Consider the following 17698-nt stretch of genomic DNA (forward strand, 5'->3'; position numbering starts at 1 on the left):
CAGTTTATAAAAGACAAAATTGCAAAAATGGTCCCCGTGGTTTCTTATTTTTTGTGGTTATGGTCCAAACGTTTGAAAAGTTGCAGATTTGGTCCTTTTCAACAAGTTTTATTGTGGTTTTGGTCTCTCATCCGTTAAGTTTAACTGGTTGACTGTTAATTTTTTTAAAATGACAATTTTACCCTCAGGGACCATTTTCGCGGTTTTGTCTTTTACCATACCATAAGGACCATTTTTGCATACATTCCTTTTTATTTTATTGAAGTATTATATATTAATAAAATATTATTTTTAATATATACTATTATATATTAATAAATATTGTTTTATTGGATTATTAATTTATTATAGTTGATTTTAATTTTTTTTGTTAGAGTAATTCTTTTTATTGAGTTACTCCTTCCGTCCCATAATAATTGTCCACTTTTGACTTTTGAAGTCTTTATTCATCAACTTTGACCTTAAATATTGTTATTTGTGTTATGTATTACTCATTGAAACTTATAGCAATGAAAAAACATTTAAAATACAATCCATTTATAAATTTTTCATTAAGTTTTATATATCAAGGACAAAAATATTTAAGGTCAAAGTTGAAGAATAAAGACTTCAAAAGTCAAAAGTGGACAATAAATATGGGACGGAGGTAGTATTATATATCAATACATATAGTTTTTAATATATAATATTTATATCATAATAAATATTATATTATTGGATTATTAATTTCTTTTAGTTAATATTTTTAATTCTTTTTTTAAAAATTATTTTTATTGGATTATTTCTTTTATTTCTTTTAATTTATTATTTTCTTCATATACTAAATATTGTTTTATTGGATTATTAATTTATTTTAGTTAATTCTTTTTAAAAAAATGTCGAAGTAATTATTTTTTATTGAATTATTATATATCAATACATATAGTTTTTAATATATAATATTTATATCATAATAAGTGTTATATTATTGGATTATTATTATCTTTTAGTTAATTTTTGTAATTTTTTTAAAACTATTTTTTCTTAGATTATTACTTTTAATTTATTATTTTCTTCATATACTAAATATTATTTTATCGGATTATAATAATAGTTCTTGTTAATTTTATTGGTTCCACCACAAAGTCATGGGATACACAAAATCGTCGTCTCTCATCATCGAAATCGTTAGGATCGCTGCCAAACACTTTCATTTCATCTAGCTTATAATGAGAAATCATTGGGAAAATACCACCACCATCACTCGGTCACCACCACCACTTATAAATGTTATCGGAGTTTGTTGCACATTATGTGGGATATGAAGGATTCCAGTGGATTATGAAGAGTTTATCGCAGGTGGCTACCAACAACGCTGGGTGGAATAGGGTATGGTATCTATTGAACCTCCGATGAAGGTGTTTGGAGGTGATCCTACTAATTTTTGACGATGATAAGCGTCACTTTTACATATTTCGGCGACTTTGTGGTGAAACTAATAAAATTAAAAACAATTAATAGTATACATTCAAAATAAAATAATAATCCAATAATATTTATTATATTAAAAAAATAATAAATTAAAAGCAATATTTCAATAAAGTAATAATTAAAAAAACAAGTTACAAAAATTAATAATCGAATAATGTATTATTTATTATGATGTAATTATTATATATTAAAAATAATATTTGTTGATATATAATAATCTAATAAAAAAGAATTTCTCCAACAAAAAGAAATTATAAAAAGAATCAACTATAAGAAATTAATAATCCAATAAAATAATGTTTCGTAATATGTAATAATAATCTAATAATATAATATTTATTATGATATAAATATTATATATTAAAAACTATATGTACTGATATATAATAATTCAATAAAAAAGAATTACTTCGAAATTTTTTAAAAAAAATAATTAACTAAAATAAATTAATAATCCAATAAAACAACATTTAGTATATGAAGAAAATAATAAATTAAAAGTAATAATACAATAAAAAATAATTAAAAATTACAAAAATTAACTTAAAAAATTAATAATCCAATAATATAATATTTACTATGATATAAATATTATATATTAAAAACTATATGTATTGATATATAATAATTTAATAAAAAAAATTACTCCAACAATTTTTTTTTAAAATCAACTAAAATAAATTAATAATCCAATAAAAAATATTTATTAATATATAATATTATATATTAAAAACAATATCTATTAATATATAATACTTCATTAAAATAAAAAAGAATGTATATAAAATTGGTCCTTATAGTATAGTAAAAGACAAAACTATGAAAATGGTCCCTGGGGGTAAAATTGTCATTTTAAGAAACTTAACGGATGAGGGACCAAAACCACAACAAAACTTTTTGAAAAGGACCAAATCTGCAATTTTTCAAATGTTTGGACCGTAACCACATAAAATGAGAAACCACAAGGACCATTTTTGCAGTTTTGTCGTTTATAAAATTATCAAATAATTGTATATATCACAATGAATTAAAAATTAAAATTATAATCATCATCATACTTTATTATAAATGAAACATTTTTTTCTTTCACCACATTCATTTGAAACCCCAATTTTTCATATTTCCATACAATATACTTAATTTATTAACTTAAATATGCTTTTAGTTGTAAACATTATCATAAATGGAAGAATTTGTGACTTATCAATATGATATACTTATTTGTTAACTTCAATATATAGTTAAATAAATAACCTACATTAATATATTAAATAAGCTTAAAATTTTAGTGTAAAATTTAAAACCTAAAGTAAAATATCAAATAATGTTTAAAAACAATTCAATATATATTTTTTAACATAGTTAAACGGAAAACATTAAATATAATAATAATAAAAGATCCTAGATTGATGAATCGAATTAACTAAAAGGTGTCTGAAAACTATATTCTAACAATAATTTTTAATCTGCGTCGCGCAACGCGCGTGAATTCGTCTAGTTATATTAATAAAAGAGTAGATATTTTGCCATGTGTCATCATATTAGACCTCCTACTTATTAATTTTCCATTTTAAATTTATTAGACTTCCTAATTAATGTGATGCTATTTGTCAATCTAGTTATTCTCCATTTTAAATTTAGATTTTATATTATTGTTTTCATTAAGAGAAATTAAATATCCTTCTATTTTTTGTTCCTGCAGCTACAAATCTTCCTACCCAATTAAATAATGAAATATGTAATATTTAATGCTTATTTAATAAAATTTAATGATATTTTAGTATACTATATATGTCATCATTTAATTGGATAGAAGAATTTGTAGGAATAAAATTAAAATAATATTTAATTTCTTTTTCATTAATTCATTGATAAAAATTATCTAATATATATTAAAAATTAAATTTATTTATTTATTTGAATCAATGATTTTAATTTTACATAACTAATAAAATTATTTCTTAATTAATAATTTATTTAAAATAATTGATTAATAATTTTAAATTTTTAGTATAAAAATTAAATTAATTTTGTGACTGCGTTACCACGTCTTATAAACTAAACTAGTTTTTTAACAAATCAAACACAATATGCAATTTGGTCAATAACAAATTAATTGTCAGTAAGAGTGGTTTTATTAAAAAAATAAATTCAGGCTTTTTAAAGTAATAAAAGGTTAAAATATGCTGTTTTTTTTGTCATTTTCCTTTAAAAATATATTACTTTGTGTTTGGATTTGGGGACTGTGTTGGCCGATTTATACAAGCGCTCGACTCCTCGTAAACTCAGTCCCATCAGTGTGTGTTTCTGCGTGAGAGAGAAAGCAGAGAACCATGGAAATGGAATCAATGGCGTCGGCGATCGGAGTATCAGTACCGGTACTCCGATTCCTTCTCTGCTTCGTTGCAACTATTCCTGTCAGCTTCTTTCACCGCCTTGTCCCCGGCGGCCCCACCGCCCGACACCTTTACGCCGCCTTGACGGGCGCCCTGCTCTCCTACATTTCCTTTGGATTCTCTTCGAATCTGCACTTCCTCGTGCCTATGCTGATTAGTTATGCGTCAATGATCATCTATAGGAAACGATGCGGCGTAATTTCCTTCTTGTCAGCCATGGGTTACCTCATTGGATGGTACAGTATTTACATTAGATCGTAAATTTTGAAATTTCACTTTCATTTGAATCGTATTGAGAAATTAGGGTTCATCTTCGTCAAATTCGTATGCTTTAAGTGCTTAGCATGCATTACTTTGTCTAGTTAACACAACTAATTCGATCACGGGGTTTATTATTATTATTATTATTTTTCTGCATGAATTTGATAAAACAAACAGTTTTTCAATCTCAAATAAAGGTCATTATTATGTGAATGCAGTGTGATACATTTCCCCCTCTTCCATTACAAGTACTAATTTATAAAATTGTCAGATTCAGAAGAACAAATTAATTGCTAACCAAGCTTGTAGAATTTCAACGTCATTTGAATTTAATGGTCAACTGAACCATATCAAGGACTGATAATTCATCCTACTGCATGTCTATTTGGAACGAGAAATCAAAACATATGATATCAAAAGTAGAAGTATACATTTTTAAGATAATGAGCATTTTCCCTGTTCTTGAGAAAGTAACAACTGTTTCCAGGATTTGAAAGTTTTTAGTTTTTACTAAAAACAAAAGGCTAAGATTTTATAATGTATGCATTCTTTTCTTTATAATCAAGGAATTAAATGGTCAACTTAACCTATTTATCTTCCTTGTGTTTGTTAATACCAAATAAATTCAGACTATTCCTTTAAGATATATTACATTCAATAGCCTGAAAATCAAAGGATTAATCATTGTTAACCATTGGAAAACATGTAGCCATGTGTACTACATGAGTGGAGATGCATGGAAGGAAGGAGGCATTGATGCCACAGGTAAACACACACTCTATATTTCATCCCAAAATTAAATGGCTTTGAGCTGAAAACATTAAATTTAATCCATCTCTTGTACCTTTTTATGTAGGATCTCTCATGGTGATAACATTAAAAGTGATTTCATGTGCAATTAATTACAACGATGGATTATTAAAAGAAGAAGATCTTCGTGAATCCCAAAGGAAAAACCGATTGCTCAAATTACCAAATTTAATCGAATACATCGGATACTGCCTCTGTTGTGGAAGCCACTTTGCAGGACCAGTTTATGAAGTCAAAGATTACCTTGACTGGACTGAAAGAAAAGGGGTAAAATCGTAATTTCAACTTTCAAAATTTCGTTTTTTTCTCATTTCTTTAATCTTCCCTCATTTGAATTCTACTTTCTATACAGATTTGGACAAAATCTGATAAAGGCACACCATCACCATTCTTGGCAACATTAAAAGCTCTTCTTCAAGCTGGTTTTTGCATGGGATTATATTTATATCTTGTCCCAAGTCATCCATTATCAAGATTCAGTGAGCCAATTTATCAAGAATGGGGATTTGTGCAACGTTTGAGCTACCAATACATGTCGGGCTTTACAGCCCGTTGGAAATATTATTTCATTTGGTCAATTTCAGAAGCTTCTCTTATCATTTCGGGCCTTGGTTTTAGTGGTTGGACGAATTCGCCCTCACCTAAACCCCTTTGGGATCGTGCCAAAAATGTTGATGTTTTGGGTGTTGAGTTTGCCAAAAGTTCAGTTGAGTTGCCACTTGTGTGGAACATCCAAGTCAGCACATGGCTTCGTCATTGTAAGTCTTACTCTTTTCCTTCCAAATTCTCCGTTTAAGGGTAGAATGGTCATTTAGTCTCATTCATGTTAAAATTTGACCAATCTTGTTTTTTGGAATGTAAGGGTAGAATGGTCATTTAGTCTCATTCATGTTAAAATTTGATCAATCTTGTTTTTTGGAATGTAAGGGTAAAATGGTCATTTGGTCTCATTCATGTTAAAATTTGATCAATCTTGCTTTTTGGAATGTAAGCGAAAAATGGTCATTTAGTCTCATTCATGTTAAAATTTGACCAATCTTGTTTTTTTGGAATGTAAGGGTAAAATGGTCATTTAGTCTCATTCATGTTAAAATTTGACCAATCTTGTTTTTTTCTGGAATGTAAGGGTAAAATGGTCATTTAGTCTCCCATTAAGACGGATTATTTAATCTAATATTTGTTTTTGTGTTATCAGATGTTTATGACAGACTTGTTCAGAAGGGAAAGAAGGCTGGGTTTTTGCAATTGTTAGCAACACAGACTGTTAGTGCTGTATGGCATGTAAGTTTAATTTTTTTACTTTTATTCTTTTTAGTTTATTTTTTAGAAAAAAATTATTACAAATTAAAAGTATATATATTCATGTTTGTGATAATGACAGGGATTATATCCTGGGTACATGATATTCTTTGTTCAATCTGCTTTGATGATTGCTGGTTCAAGAGGTAAAGAATCTTTGATCATGAGTTGAAATTTTAGTGTCTGTTTGGTCTGATGGAATGGAATCACAAAGGATGGAATAGATCATTCCATTCCATTGTCATAAAATTGCTAATTACTTTTTTTTTTCTTATTTGTGTATGAGCAGCCATTTACAGATGGCAACAATCGGTCCCACCAAATATCAAGAAGATATTTATGCTCATGAATTTCGCTTACACCCTTCTTGTCCTAAACTACTCATGTGTTGGTTTCATGGTTAGTTTCAATTTTATTTCTTATTATTAAACTTAAAAAAACGGATGTTAATTTTATTATCATATTAATTAATTTGTGTTCACAGGTGTTAAATTTCAATGAAACACTGGCTGCATATGGGAGCGTGTACTACATTGGAACTATCATCCCAGTTGTTCTAATCCTCCTTGGTAACATTATAAAGCCAAAACCCATCAGATCCAAAATTCAAAAACAAAAGTAACGTTTTTCATATTTTTCTCTCCCTTAATTCCAAATGAAAAAGCAAAACATTTGCCATGCAAAAATCATTTCTTAGCTAGCCTAGGATTCCCTTTAATTAATGTAGTAAAACTAATTTATTTTGGTGCATGTTTTCACAATCTTGTATCATTTAAGATATTTAATATCAGATCTGTCACGTCTCTTGCTTTATTTTGACATGTTTTTGTTTTCCCTTTGAATGTGGGTTGGGTTGGGGTGGGGTGGGGTGGGGTGGGGTGGTGGTGGCGGGGGGTGTCAACGGCCCTTATGTATAGGTGATGGTCTGACTGAAAGCACATTCCCGAAATGGAAGGCAATTGGTTTGAAAACTTGTAGGGTCTAATATTCGTTTGCACTTATTGGTCTTCAAGAAGGCAGCTGGAATACTGCTTATTTGTAGCTAAATTATTTCCTTGAGCTATAAAAAAATGATTTAGTTTTTGGATATATGAAATAGGAACTTTATCTCCAATAATTGGATTGATCTGTTGCCAACTTTTGCGAAAAATGGGATACTATTAAATTACACAAGTTAATAGAGAAATTGGAAGTCTTTTGTAAAAAAAAAAAAAAACTATCGGAATTAGACTGAAAAATAAGAAACCGTTTTAGCCAAAGCTTGGATATGCACAAACGGGAAATATATTTTGGGAAACTATTTGAAACCTCATCCATAACCAAATGGAGCAAGTGCGTAAATTATGTCAAAAAATGGCGCTATATGAAATTAAAAATAACTGAATTTAACAGAATTCACAACAAGCTCAAGAACATACAAAGCTGGGGTTAACGATTTTGACGTCTTCGCTGTATCAATCAGACAATGTCAAAAAATGTAATCAACCCATGAAAATTTTCTAAATGCTTGGTATGAGCTGAAGAAATGTTGAAAATGACTTCTTAATGAAGATTCAGTCTCTTTAGTTTCGAAGCGTTCAGGGAAATCCAAATCACATATCCACTCACAACAATCGGACGAGAGGACATTTATCGACATCAATGATGGGCTAGATGAGTTTGAAGCGGAATAACCTCTACATCGGCCCATCGGAAGGAATAAAGTGAAGATATTGATTTCTAGTTTGAGTTCAAAAATTCCAAAGCAAAGCGATATCGATCATTTTAAAGATAAATTTAATCTGTATGTTTAACTCCAAGAGCAGAATGTTCAGATCATAACCAAAAAAGAATATAAAGAAAAGCAACTTGGAAAAAAAAGAACCATTTAGAAATTTTGAAGATGAAAATTGAAGATTACACTAAGAGTCAAAGAAGCATCCAAGAAATATATAAGAGTGTAATGTCTAAGTTATTTTACAACGTTCCGTATTTTTTTTCTATGTTTTTGTTTATTTTTATTATTATAAATTTTAATCAATGCAATGTGTTAATTTTAATAAAAATCTAGTATTTTTATTTAGTTTAGTAAATTAAAAAAAATATAATTTAGTTAATTAAACAATTGAAAAGTATATTATTTTGATGATATTTTGTGTTGGGTATAGCAAGTTAAATGGGGTGTTATTGTGGTGATGAGATGATAATAATAAGAGTATTTTTTATATCGTCATGTAGTAAATATATCCTTGGGTCATGACCTAAGATGCAGTATATTTACATCTATGTAAAAGTTATCGAAACATACATATATTTTATATGGATGAATCATTATTTTAAGTCAAGAATCATCATTCTTTTACACAATAAATTGATTTTTAGCAATTTTGACAACTCACCTTTTTAATCATCTTTTTAACCGATCACTAAGTTATGAACTTGGCCATAAGTGTTTGTTAGGGCTAAGTGGAACCACCTCCCAAAGCTGTTATTTATCTCAGCATGGGTCGGAAAACCTGGTTCAAATGGTAACATCGGTTACCTATTTTTATGAGAAAAAAAATATTTATTAAAATTGTTTTTTATTGGTCATAATTAAGGTTGTAGTGTAAAGTGGAATGTATGGTCCCCAAGAGTGTAGTAAAGCCTACAACCAAGTGTTAACTCACATGCTGTGTTCCTATTTAGTCGTTACTCCATTTATTTATCTACCGCTTTCTTCATCGCTAGTCACACTCATAACTACATAATTCATATACATCGAATCGAATACAATTTCTGAATAATTGACCATTTTTACAGAAAATAATTATTAACTATGTATTAGTTACATGATTCTCATCTAATTTTTTTATCAAATAAACCATTATATCTTGGAGAAAACAAGTTTTAAGTATATGTGAGTTTACTCAAAAGTAATCATATTTGTAGCACGAGGAAAAGAAAACAATATTATAATAAATGCAATAATTTCAATATGAGAAAAGAGGACTAATGATTTAATACCGCATAAAGATAAACGATCACATGAAGTCACGCGAGAATTCGTTGGACGTTCGTAGGACATTTCAATCAAGCATGCTTTAAAGGATTTCCTTTATCATAATGATTATAAGCCGCATCAAATATTTTCTCTTATGTACTCATTTGGAGGTTTGATTCAATATATGTACTTTAAGTCTACAATTTGTAGTTGACAACACAGAGTATTTTTCAATAAAAATTGGGCTGCATCAAGACTTCTTGTGAGATTCATGAAGAAGCACCATGTTCTATGTTTTTGATGACAAGTAGGTTTGAGTTGAAAGCAAAAACGAAAGATGATACAAATAAATACAATCAATACATAATATAGTGGTGCAACTTAAGTGAAAAACCAAAAACGAAAAACAATTATTTAAATTTTGCAAACCCCAAAGCAGATTAATTTAGACTCAAATAACAAACTAATACAACCATAAAGTGTTTTGGATTATACATTTGATGTATAATGTTTAAGGTACTTTGGTGTAAGCAGACTTATTTAGACTCAAATAACAGTTATTTAAATTTTGCAAACCCCAAAGCTGACAATCTTGATTGATTGCCATTATACGTATCATGCAAGTAGATCCGAACAAATTTTGGACTTTCAACCGATCAAACTTGTTTTATCTTTCTTTGCTTTTAAAACGTACATAATAAAGTGAGCCCAATCCAAAATTAATTATCTTAATTGTTATAAAATATTATCAAATAACAAGATAAATTATAGAGTAAAAAAAAACATAAGAGTGAATGAAACTTTTATTCCAATACTTGTGATGAAATCATCAACCTTCTAATACATATGATTTATTATTTATACTACCAAAATAAGATGAAATATGACTTATAATATGGATGCACATTATGATGGTGCATTATTACATTCATAAAACACATTGAAATAGTTGTTACTGGTGCTAAATAATGATGAGGAGTAATGAGAGAAATGAGAAATCCAATGGTCATTCACAAACTAATATTTCATAACACTTCCCTTGAATAACGATTGTATCATGTCTCGTTAAAACCTTAATAGGTAAAACCTCATGGGAAAAACTCTTTATTAAGGAAAAAGAGTATATGATTAATTATAGATATTGTGAATAATTGCCTTGTTAAAAACACTGCTAAGAAAACTCAGTGGAAAAAATATAGCTAAGTAAAAGGGTACAATATGTTTCCAACTCCCCCTGATCATCACATCACTTGATTTCCTTAAAGCACCACATGCCAATGTTTCGTACCATGTTTTCAAATTTGGATGTAGGAAGCATTTTAAGAACAAATCAGCCAAATTGTTACTTGATTGAGTTTTTTGGATGTTGATGCCACTCTTTTTGAAGATCATGAGTGAAAAAAAAGCACTTTGGTGATATATGATTGGTTCTATATTCTTTGATAAACCCTTCCTTGAATTGGGCTATACAAGTCGCATTATCTTCATATAGTATGGTTGGAACGTCCCTATTAGAAGTTAGACTACAATTCTCACGAATATGATGAGTTAAATTTCTTAACAAAATACATTCACGGCTTGCCTCATGAATTGCTATTATCTTTGCATGTTTAGAAGAAGGAGCAACTAAGGTTTGTTTAACAGAACGCCAAGAAATTGTGGTACCTCCACAAGTGAATAAATAACCTGTTTAGGATCGAGCTTTGTGTGGTTCATATAAATATCCGGTATCTGCATAACCAATTAACTTCGTATTTGATAAATCTGATTAGTATAAGCCCATGTTTATTGTACCTCCAAGATACCAAAGAATGTGTTTGACTCCATTCTAGTGTATTCTTGTTGGAAAAGAACTATATATTGCTAATAAGTTTACAACAAAATATATATCAGGTCTTGTATTAATAGTAAGATATATTAGTGCACCAATAGCACTAAGATATGGGACTTAGGGACCAAGAAGTTTTTCATGTTTTTTTTACAAGGCCGAAATTGGTCCTTTTTGGCATCTAATTGCCTTACCACCATCGGGTTACTCATTGATGTGAGTTATTCATATAAAACCTTTTAAACACATTTTTTGGATAACCGAATTGATGTACAACAACTCCATTTTTGGTGTGCTCAATTTGAAGACCCAAACAAAATTTCGTTTTACCAAGATCTTTCATTTCAAAATTTTCTTTCAAACAAGAAGTGACATTTTTCAGTTCTCTAGGAGTTCCAATTATGTTCAAATCATCTACATAAACATCTTTTATGACAAATTATGACCCAGATCATTTTATGAATACACATGGGCTTATTGGATCATTTTTGTAGCCCTCTTTCCACGAAAATGTACTTAAACAATTGAACCACATACGGCCAAATTGTTTCAATCTATACAAAGATTTATTTAATTTTACCAAATATACTTCTCGAAAATTAGAAGTTTTTGCTTCCGGCACCTTAAACCCTTATGGGATTTTCATATAAATAAATATCATTCTCATGTGAACCATATAAAGAGGAGGTAACTACATCCATTAGATGCATCTCCAGTTTTGCATGTATTGCTAGACTTATTAGAAAACATAAGGTAACTGCATCAACTAAAGGAGTGTACATTTCTTCATAATCAATTTTAGGCCTTTGGTTAAAACCTTGTGCAAAGAGTCTTGCTTTATATCTCACAATATCATTTTTATCGTTTCTTTTAAGCACACATACAATTTGTGTCCCACTGGTTTTACTTCGTTTAGTGTACCAAAAACTTTTCATTGAGTAAGACAATTAAACTCTTTAATGATTTCATCTTTCCATTTTGGCAAAACTTTTCTATTTTTACATTCCTCTATAGATTCAAGTTCAAGATCCTCATTTTCTTCCATAATCTTGTGCGCAACATGAGATGAAAAATGATCATAGACGTCTGTCTTATTTCGGTTCCATTATATTTTGGAAATGATAGTTTATCAGAACAAGTCTCAAAATAAGCCTTCCTATTTCCCTTGGCGTTTGGGGCCCGATTAGCTGTATCACCACAAATCTTATAGACAACTGGCTTTCTTTCTTTTTGACAATTTTATTCATGATAGTGAATGTTAGAATATTTGAAGTTTGGATTTTCTATGATTGGCTATGTTAGTCCTAAAGGGTCTCTACATCCATTCAACTCCTTAATGGACATTTTTTACTTGTTCATATCAAAATTAGGATGAACCGATTATATGTTCTTGGTTAGCTTAGTTGATAACCATAGTCAACTTCTAACCAAATGAGATTCCATTTCACTTCAATATGTTAATTTGGTAATTATTCTTAACAATTTTGGAATGTAGTGGTTAAGGAGAAACCTTAGGAAGAGCTTTATCTAAGGCATGATCTTTCTATTCATAAATGAGAACTATTCCAAAAAAACGAATTTGATCATCCTTCCAAATACTCCTTTTGAGAGGTTTAATAGCAGTAAATTTTAGTGGATTATCTAATAGACATCATTAAATTTTAATTCCATTCTTATTTGTTTTATTTGATCCTTTAAATAATTCTTTCAAACCTAATTTATTATTTACTAAGGATAGGATCCATATTTGGCTTTGTGATGTGAAGAGATGTCGTCAACACACCACAAAGTTATTTAGGTAGGTAATTCACTTTACTAATTTCAATCACTATGAAACTCCTAGATCCTTTGAGATTCATTAAAACTATTTAATGACATGTTAATCTCATATTTGCACATCCTCTATTTGTGCTAGAGATATTGCGGTCTCATAAATAAGATGGTGAACCAACCATTCAAGACCGCGTAACCCTTGATTATGTCATGACTCTCAAATTGATGTGTTGGTTAACCACACACACTCCATCAACAAACCACAACCACAAGTGCTACATCATTTTCCTTTTACGTCTCAAATTTATGTGCCAGTTAACTACACATACTCCATAAATAGGCTTGTAATGAATAATGTGCGTTAATTATGGATTATCAACTACTCAGGATTTTCCTAAAATAACTAAGAACATGTATTATGTTTTTAGTACTTATATTTTTTATATTTTTAACAAGACATCATCCTATCGAACAAATAGATAATCACTTCAATGTTTTTCCTACTACCAAAACAATCCCGAGTTGGCTATAGACCATAATTCTGCAATCCAACAATTTAGGGCAACATACCCAGAAGCCATGATATACCATAACAGAACATGATGATGAACGGGAACAACCAGCGATCGAGAATGCATTGACAACAACCCGACAATCTGAAGTTTTCCACTAAACTAAAATCATGCAGAACTACATATACCCAACCCGGAAGTTGATTGACAGATCAACCACTGCTTATCTTAGACTATAGGTAGCAATCTATACCTTTCTGACGAATCCTTCAAACAATGATATTCAACCCGAGCGACCCAAACGGCTCGTGACCTAAACATCAGCGAACCCGGAAGAACCACTGACTACAATGAACTCCCTGACCAACAACTTCCTGCTCTAAAAACGATTTGTGCATTACTGAGCTCACACAACAAAGGTTAAGTTGCTTTACACCCCACCATGACCACATCTTGAACCAAAGCCTCGCATATCCTATAACGCACGTAGATCCGGGCTAGTCAATTTAGAGATAATAGGGGTCGAAAACGAATTTTCTACAAAAGATTATTTAGAATAAATAATCTTAACCAAGTTGTAGAATATGTCTCAAGGGTTCCGTAAATATAAAGAACGCCGAAATCCGAGTTATAACGAAGAAGTTATGACCCGTCGAAGTTTTACGGCAAAACCGACACAGCACCGGGAGACGTAAATAGTGAATTTATGATGGAAGAATTTTTAGCCTTAGTGATCTAAACCAAAGTTGTAGTATACATTATACCGAGAACATCCATAAAAAGAATGCCCAAATCTGACTTCGTATGAGGAAGTTATGATTTTTCTAAGATTCGGCTTAGAATTGTACAACCCGAAACTCGAATTTTAGTTTGAGTGGTTTTTGGCTTACGCAACCTTAATGAGAGTTGAAGATCTCATTAATAGGAACTCAACGGTAAAAACATAGACGAAAATAGAGCCCGTATGTAGAAGTTATGAATTTTACGCGAACATTTAACAGTATAATCTCCTCCTACTATTAAATTTAAGATCGGTCGAGAATTAGCCGAGGGAGTCTAAATGAGAGTTGTAGATCTTATTTTTACCTACGCATGGATATAAAGAACGTCGAAAACGGAGTTCGTATGTGAAATTTATGAATTTTTGAAAATTAGCTGATTTCCACCCTGTGTGCGATGCCACGTGTCAGCACCAGGTGAAAACTTGGAGCCTACGCAACACCACGACGTGGTGACCCTTCTGGAGGCCTATAAATAGAGGCTCGAGGCTTCCTCTTTTCCTCACACCTTTACCCACTTCTTTCTCTCTCTAGAACATCTCTCTAATCCCCAAAACCCCCCAAAGCCTAGGGTAACTCCCTAGCACGAGGCGGAAGCCCCGGAGTGCTCGACGACTCCAAGAAGAAGAGCCTTTCGGCTCGAGAGCGTTGCTCCGGCGGAGCCCAGTTTTGAGAAAGACCCATTGTAAGTGAGTTGCGGCTACCCTATCTTTAGTATAGCTTATGTTTTAATATAGTAACATTATTAGGAACTTATAATGAGTATTTGGGCTATTATTATGAGTTATATAAGAGTGTTTCTTAACGCTTATATAATAGTAATAATATCTAGACTATTAATTAGTCACGGTTAACGTTAGACTAAACTCTAGTGGTAATGATACTCGGTTTTGTCCGAAGGAAATTATTTTAATAGTAACGAAGTGCTGTCCGAGTACCGAGTTATCACCTTATCAGGTGAGTGCATAGTCCCTTTCATCTTACACACAGATATGACGTATTTAATATAAATTACGTGCTATGTGTGCATATTATCTGAATACTTGCTGTCTATGTTGGGTGAGAGATTTTTATACATGTTTTAAATGTTTTAAACTGTATACGTATTTTTATATCTACAAAATATGTTGGGTAAAACATGGGTGGATGAAGGACGAGGGGTGAAAGCTGAAATAGAGGAATATTAGTGGTATGGAACTAGTGCCCTATAGGTGAACATTGGTAGCAATGGACCTAGTACCCTATAGATGAGCACTGGCAGCTACGCCACAACCTGTAGATGTTGTTGATCTACAATAAACATCCTTGCAGCTGCGCTCTAAGGATAATATCAGCAGCTGCGCCTAAGTGATAGAACTAGCAGCTGTGCTTGACAACTGTGTCATTGACAACGATGGACTTCGTACCTATTCCTTAGGAAAATCCTTAGGAATGAATGAACGAGAAATAGCTGATTCTTAGGGTAGATCCTTAAGATTAAAGAAGATAATGAGGATGGGTAATTGGGTTAACTATTTGATGATTAAACATAATAATTATATTATTGTGGGTTGAAAACCCTATGTACTCACCAGGTTTCCCAACTTGACCCACTCAGTTTATTTATATCACAGGTGCCGATATGAAGTCACATTACACTGAGAGATTAAGGAGATATAGATCATTAGTGATAACGAATGTAAGTTCTGTTTATGCTTATGTTTCTGTATTGACGATGACATCCCAATGTTTTAAATGAATAAAAATACATTTCTTCGGAAATGCTTTGATAATGAATTTATCATGTTTCACTGGGAACAAATTCCGCACATTTTTATTAAAAAGAAGTACTCTGATTTTTATAAAGCATAAAAAAAATTGGTCCTTTCTGGCCGTGAAAATGGGGATGTCACATATCTAAACCACAAATCCATATAACCTATTCTTTTGAAACAGTGAACTCAAAAAAATCAATTATTTTTCCAGTTCTCCCCCACTTGGGTTCGAACTATCACCAACGAACGTTGCAGACAAAACCCACTCTAACCAACTTAGGGGTTGTTTGGCAGGATCTGGATTTTTAAGATCTGAATTTTTAAGAGGTCTGAATTTCTAAGAGGGTCTGAATCTTTAAGATCTGAATTTTAACATGCTGTTTGGTTGGAACCTCTGAATTGTTGGGCTGAATAATAAAAAACGACCATTTTACCCTTCGCTATCATTTCTTTCAATTATAAAATTGTTCTTCCAATCATTCCTTATTAAAACATTGTATTTTAAAAACTATAACCAATTCTATCATTCTAATTGGGTAGAAATAGGAAGTACAATGCTATAAAAACAAAAATGACTATTTTACTTTTTAACTATTTTTTCAACACCATCAATCTCACCAAAATAACATCAAAAGTTATAAAAACATCAAAATTCATAAGAACAACACCAATATTAACCAAAACAACATCAAAACTAATAAATGTGTTCCATTGTTGCTATCAAACTATTACATATGTGTTTTCTACATATGTGTTCCATTTTTACCTGATATGTAAATTACTTTCACAAAAACCTCTTGATCTCTTTTGACAACATCTTTTGCAGTCAGGATTCTTCTTCTAGTTGTATCCATTTGTGAGACATGAACTAAACCTTCTTTACCTTTAATATCATGATCATGAAGCTGAAAAAAAAAACAATCATTGTCCATAACTCTTCGACACCCTCCCTTTGTAGACCCCTTTGTAGACCTGGTATTGTTCATGTCCAAATCAGACACCTATATCAACCAAACAAAGGATTCATCCTATGATATCTAACTATTAATGGTAATTTAATGACCCAACAAAGCTTTTACCCGATGAACTTTTCGTTTAATCAAAATATAAATCCATATTGCTTTTGAATAATCAAAACATGATTCAAATTGATTTTGAATAATTATCAAGTTTATAGAAACATATCCCAATTGAGATACATGATGAAATTTTTGTTCAATCAAAATATAGATGCATAAAGATACACATGAAGCTAATCGTATGAGAAAGACGACCATGGGCCTAACATGTTTCTGCTGAATTGTGAGGTGATCAATCTAGGGCTTTAATGTCGAGCTTCTTGAGCGACTGAAGGGAGGAATTTCGTTTCTAGGGAAACGTTGTTGGTTGCGTGGAAGGAGGAGGGCTACACTGGTTGCAGGGAAGGAGGACCGTAGCAGAGGATAACAGTGGAGATCGCCAGAGGAGATTGTCGGAGGCAGGGAGGAGATCGCCGGAGGCAGGGAGGATTATGGAGGTCGCAGGTGTTGATGGTGGAGGGGTCGATGATCGTGGAAGGAATCGATGGTTGTGGGAGGCATCGATGCTGGAGGCGTCGATGGAGGAGAGCAAGCGATGGAAGGGTATTAGGAGAATAGAGGACAAGCGTGTAATTTTTTCTTTTCAGACTTGCTCCCAACGACGGTTAGACTCAAACAAGAGTTGTGCAATAAGGCCAAGTCAACCACTATAAGATTATTTAACCCTCACTGCATGTAACTTAACATATTCATGTGATAGCTAACTTACATCAATATAAGTCCTACAAAGTACAAAGAAAGCAACATTCGAGCATCTAGGACTAAAATCATCACA

At 31.2% G+C, this 17698-nt stretch overlaps 1 protein-coding gene across 1 annotated transcript; it reads left to right on the forward strand.

The window, feature by feature from the left end:
* The first annotated feature begins 3716 nt into the window (after nt 1–3716).
* On the forward strand, nt 3717–7049 carry LOC145057877 (lysophospholipid acyltransferase 1-like). The gene is made up of 8 exons (XM_079005793.1): nt 3717–4102; nt 4837–4892; nt 4984–5204; nt 5290–5695; nt 6133–6218; nt 6319–6382; nt 6526–6635; nt 6721–7049. Exons 1-8 carry the CDS (start codon nt 3804–3806, stop codon nt 6856–6858), a joined length of 1380 nt encoding a protein of 459 aa, XP_078861919.1. The 5' UTR covers nt 3717–3803; the 3' UTR covers nt 6859–7049.
* The last annotated feature ends 10649 nt before the right edge of the window (nt 7050–17698 follow it).

The sequence above is a fragment of the Lactuca serriola genome, chromosome 6 (genome assembly GCF_051521515.1).
Source record: "Lactuca serriola cultivar US96UC23 chromosome 6, Lser_US96UC23_V15, whole genome shotgun sequence".
In the NCBI taxonomy this organism is placed as follows: Eukaryota; Viridiplantae; Streptophyta; class Magnoliopsida; order Asterales; family Asteraceae; genus Lactuca; species Lactuca serriola.

Bases quoted from the DNA above. Each gene is read 5' to 3' on its own strand.
- LOC145057877 (XM_079005793.1), top strand. From the start codon at position 3,804: ATGGAAATGGAATCAATGGCGTCGGCGATCGGAGTATCAGTACCGGTA. The intron at 4,103-4,836 runs GTACAGTATTTA...GAAAACATGTAG, and splicing joins ATGGGTTACCTCATTGGATG to CCATGTGTACTACATGAGTG. The intron at 6,383-6,525 runs GTAAAGAATCTT...GTGTATGAGCAG, and splicing joins GATGATTGCTGGTTCAAGAG to CCATTTACAGATGGCAACAA.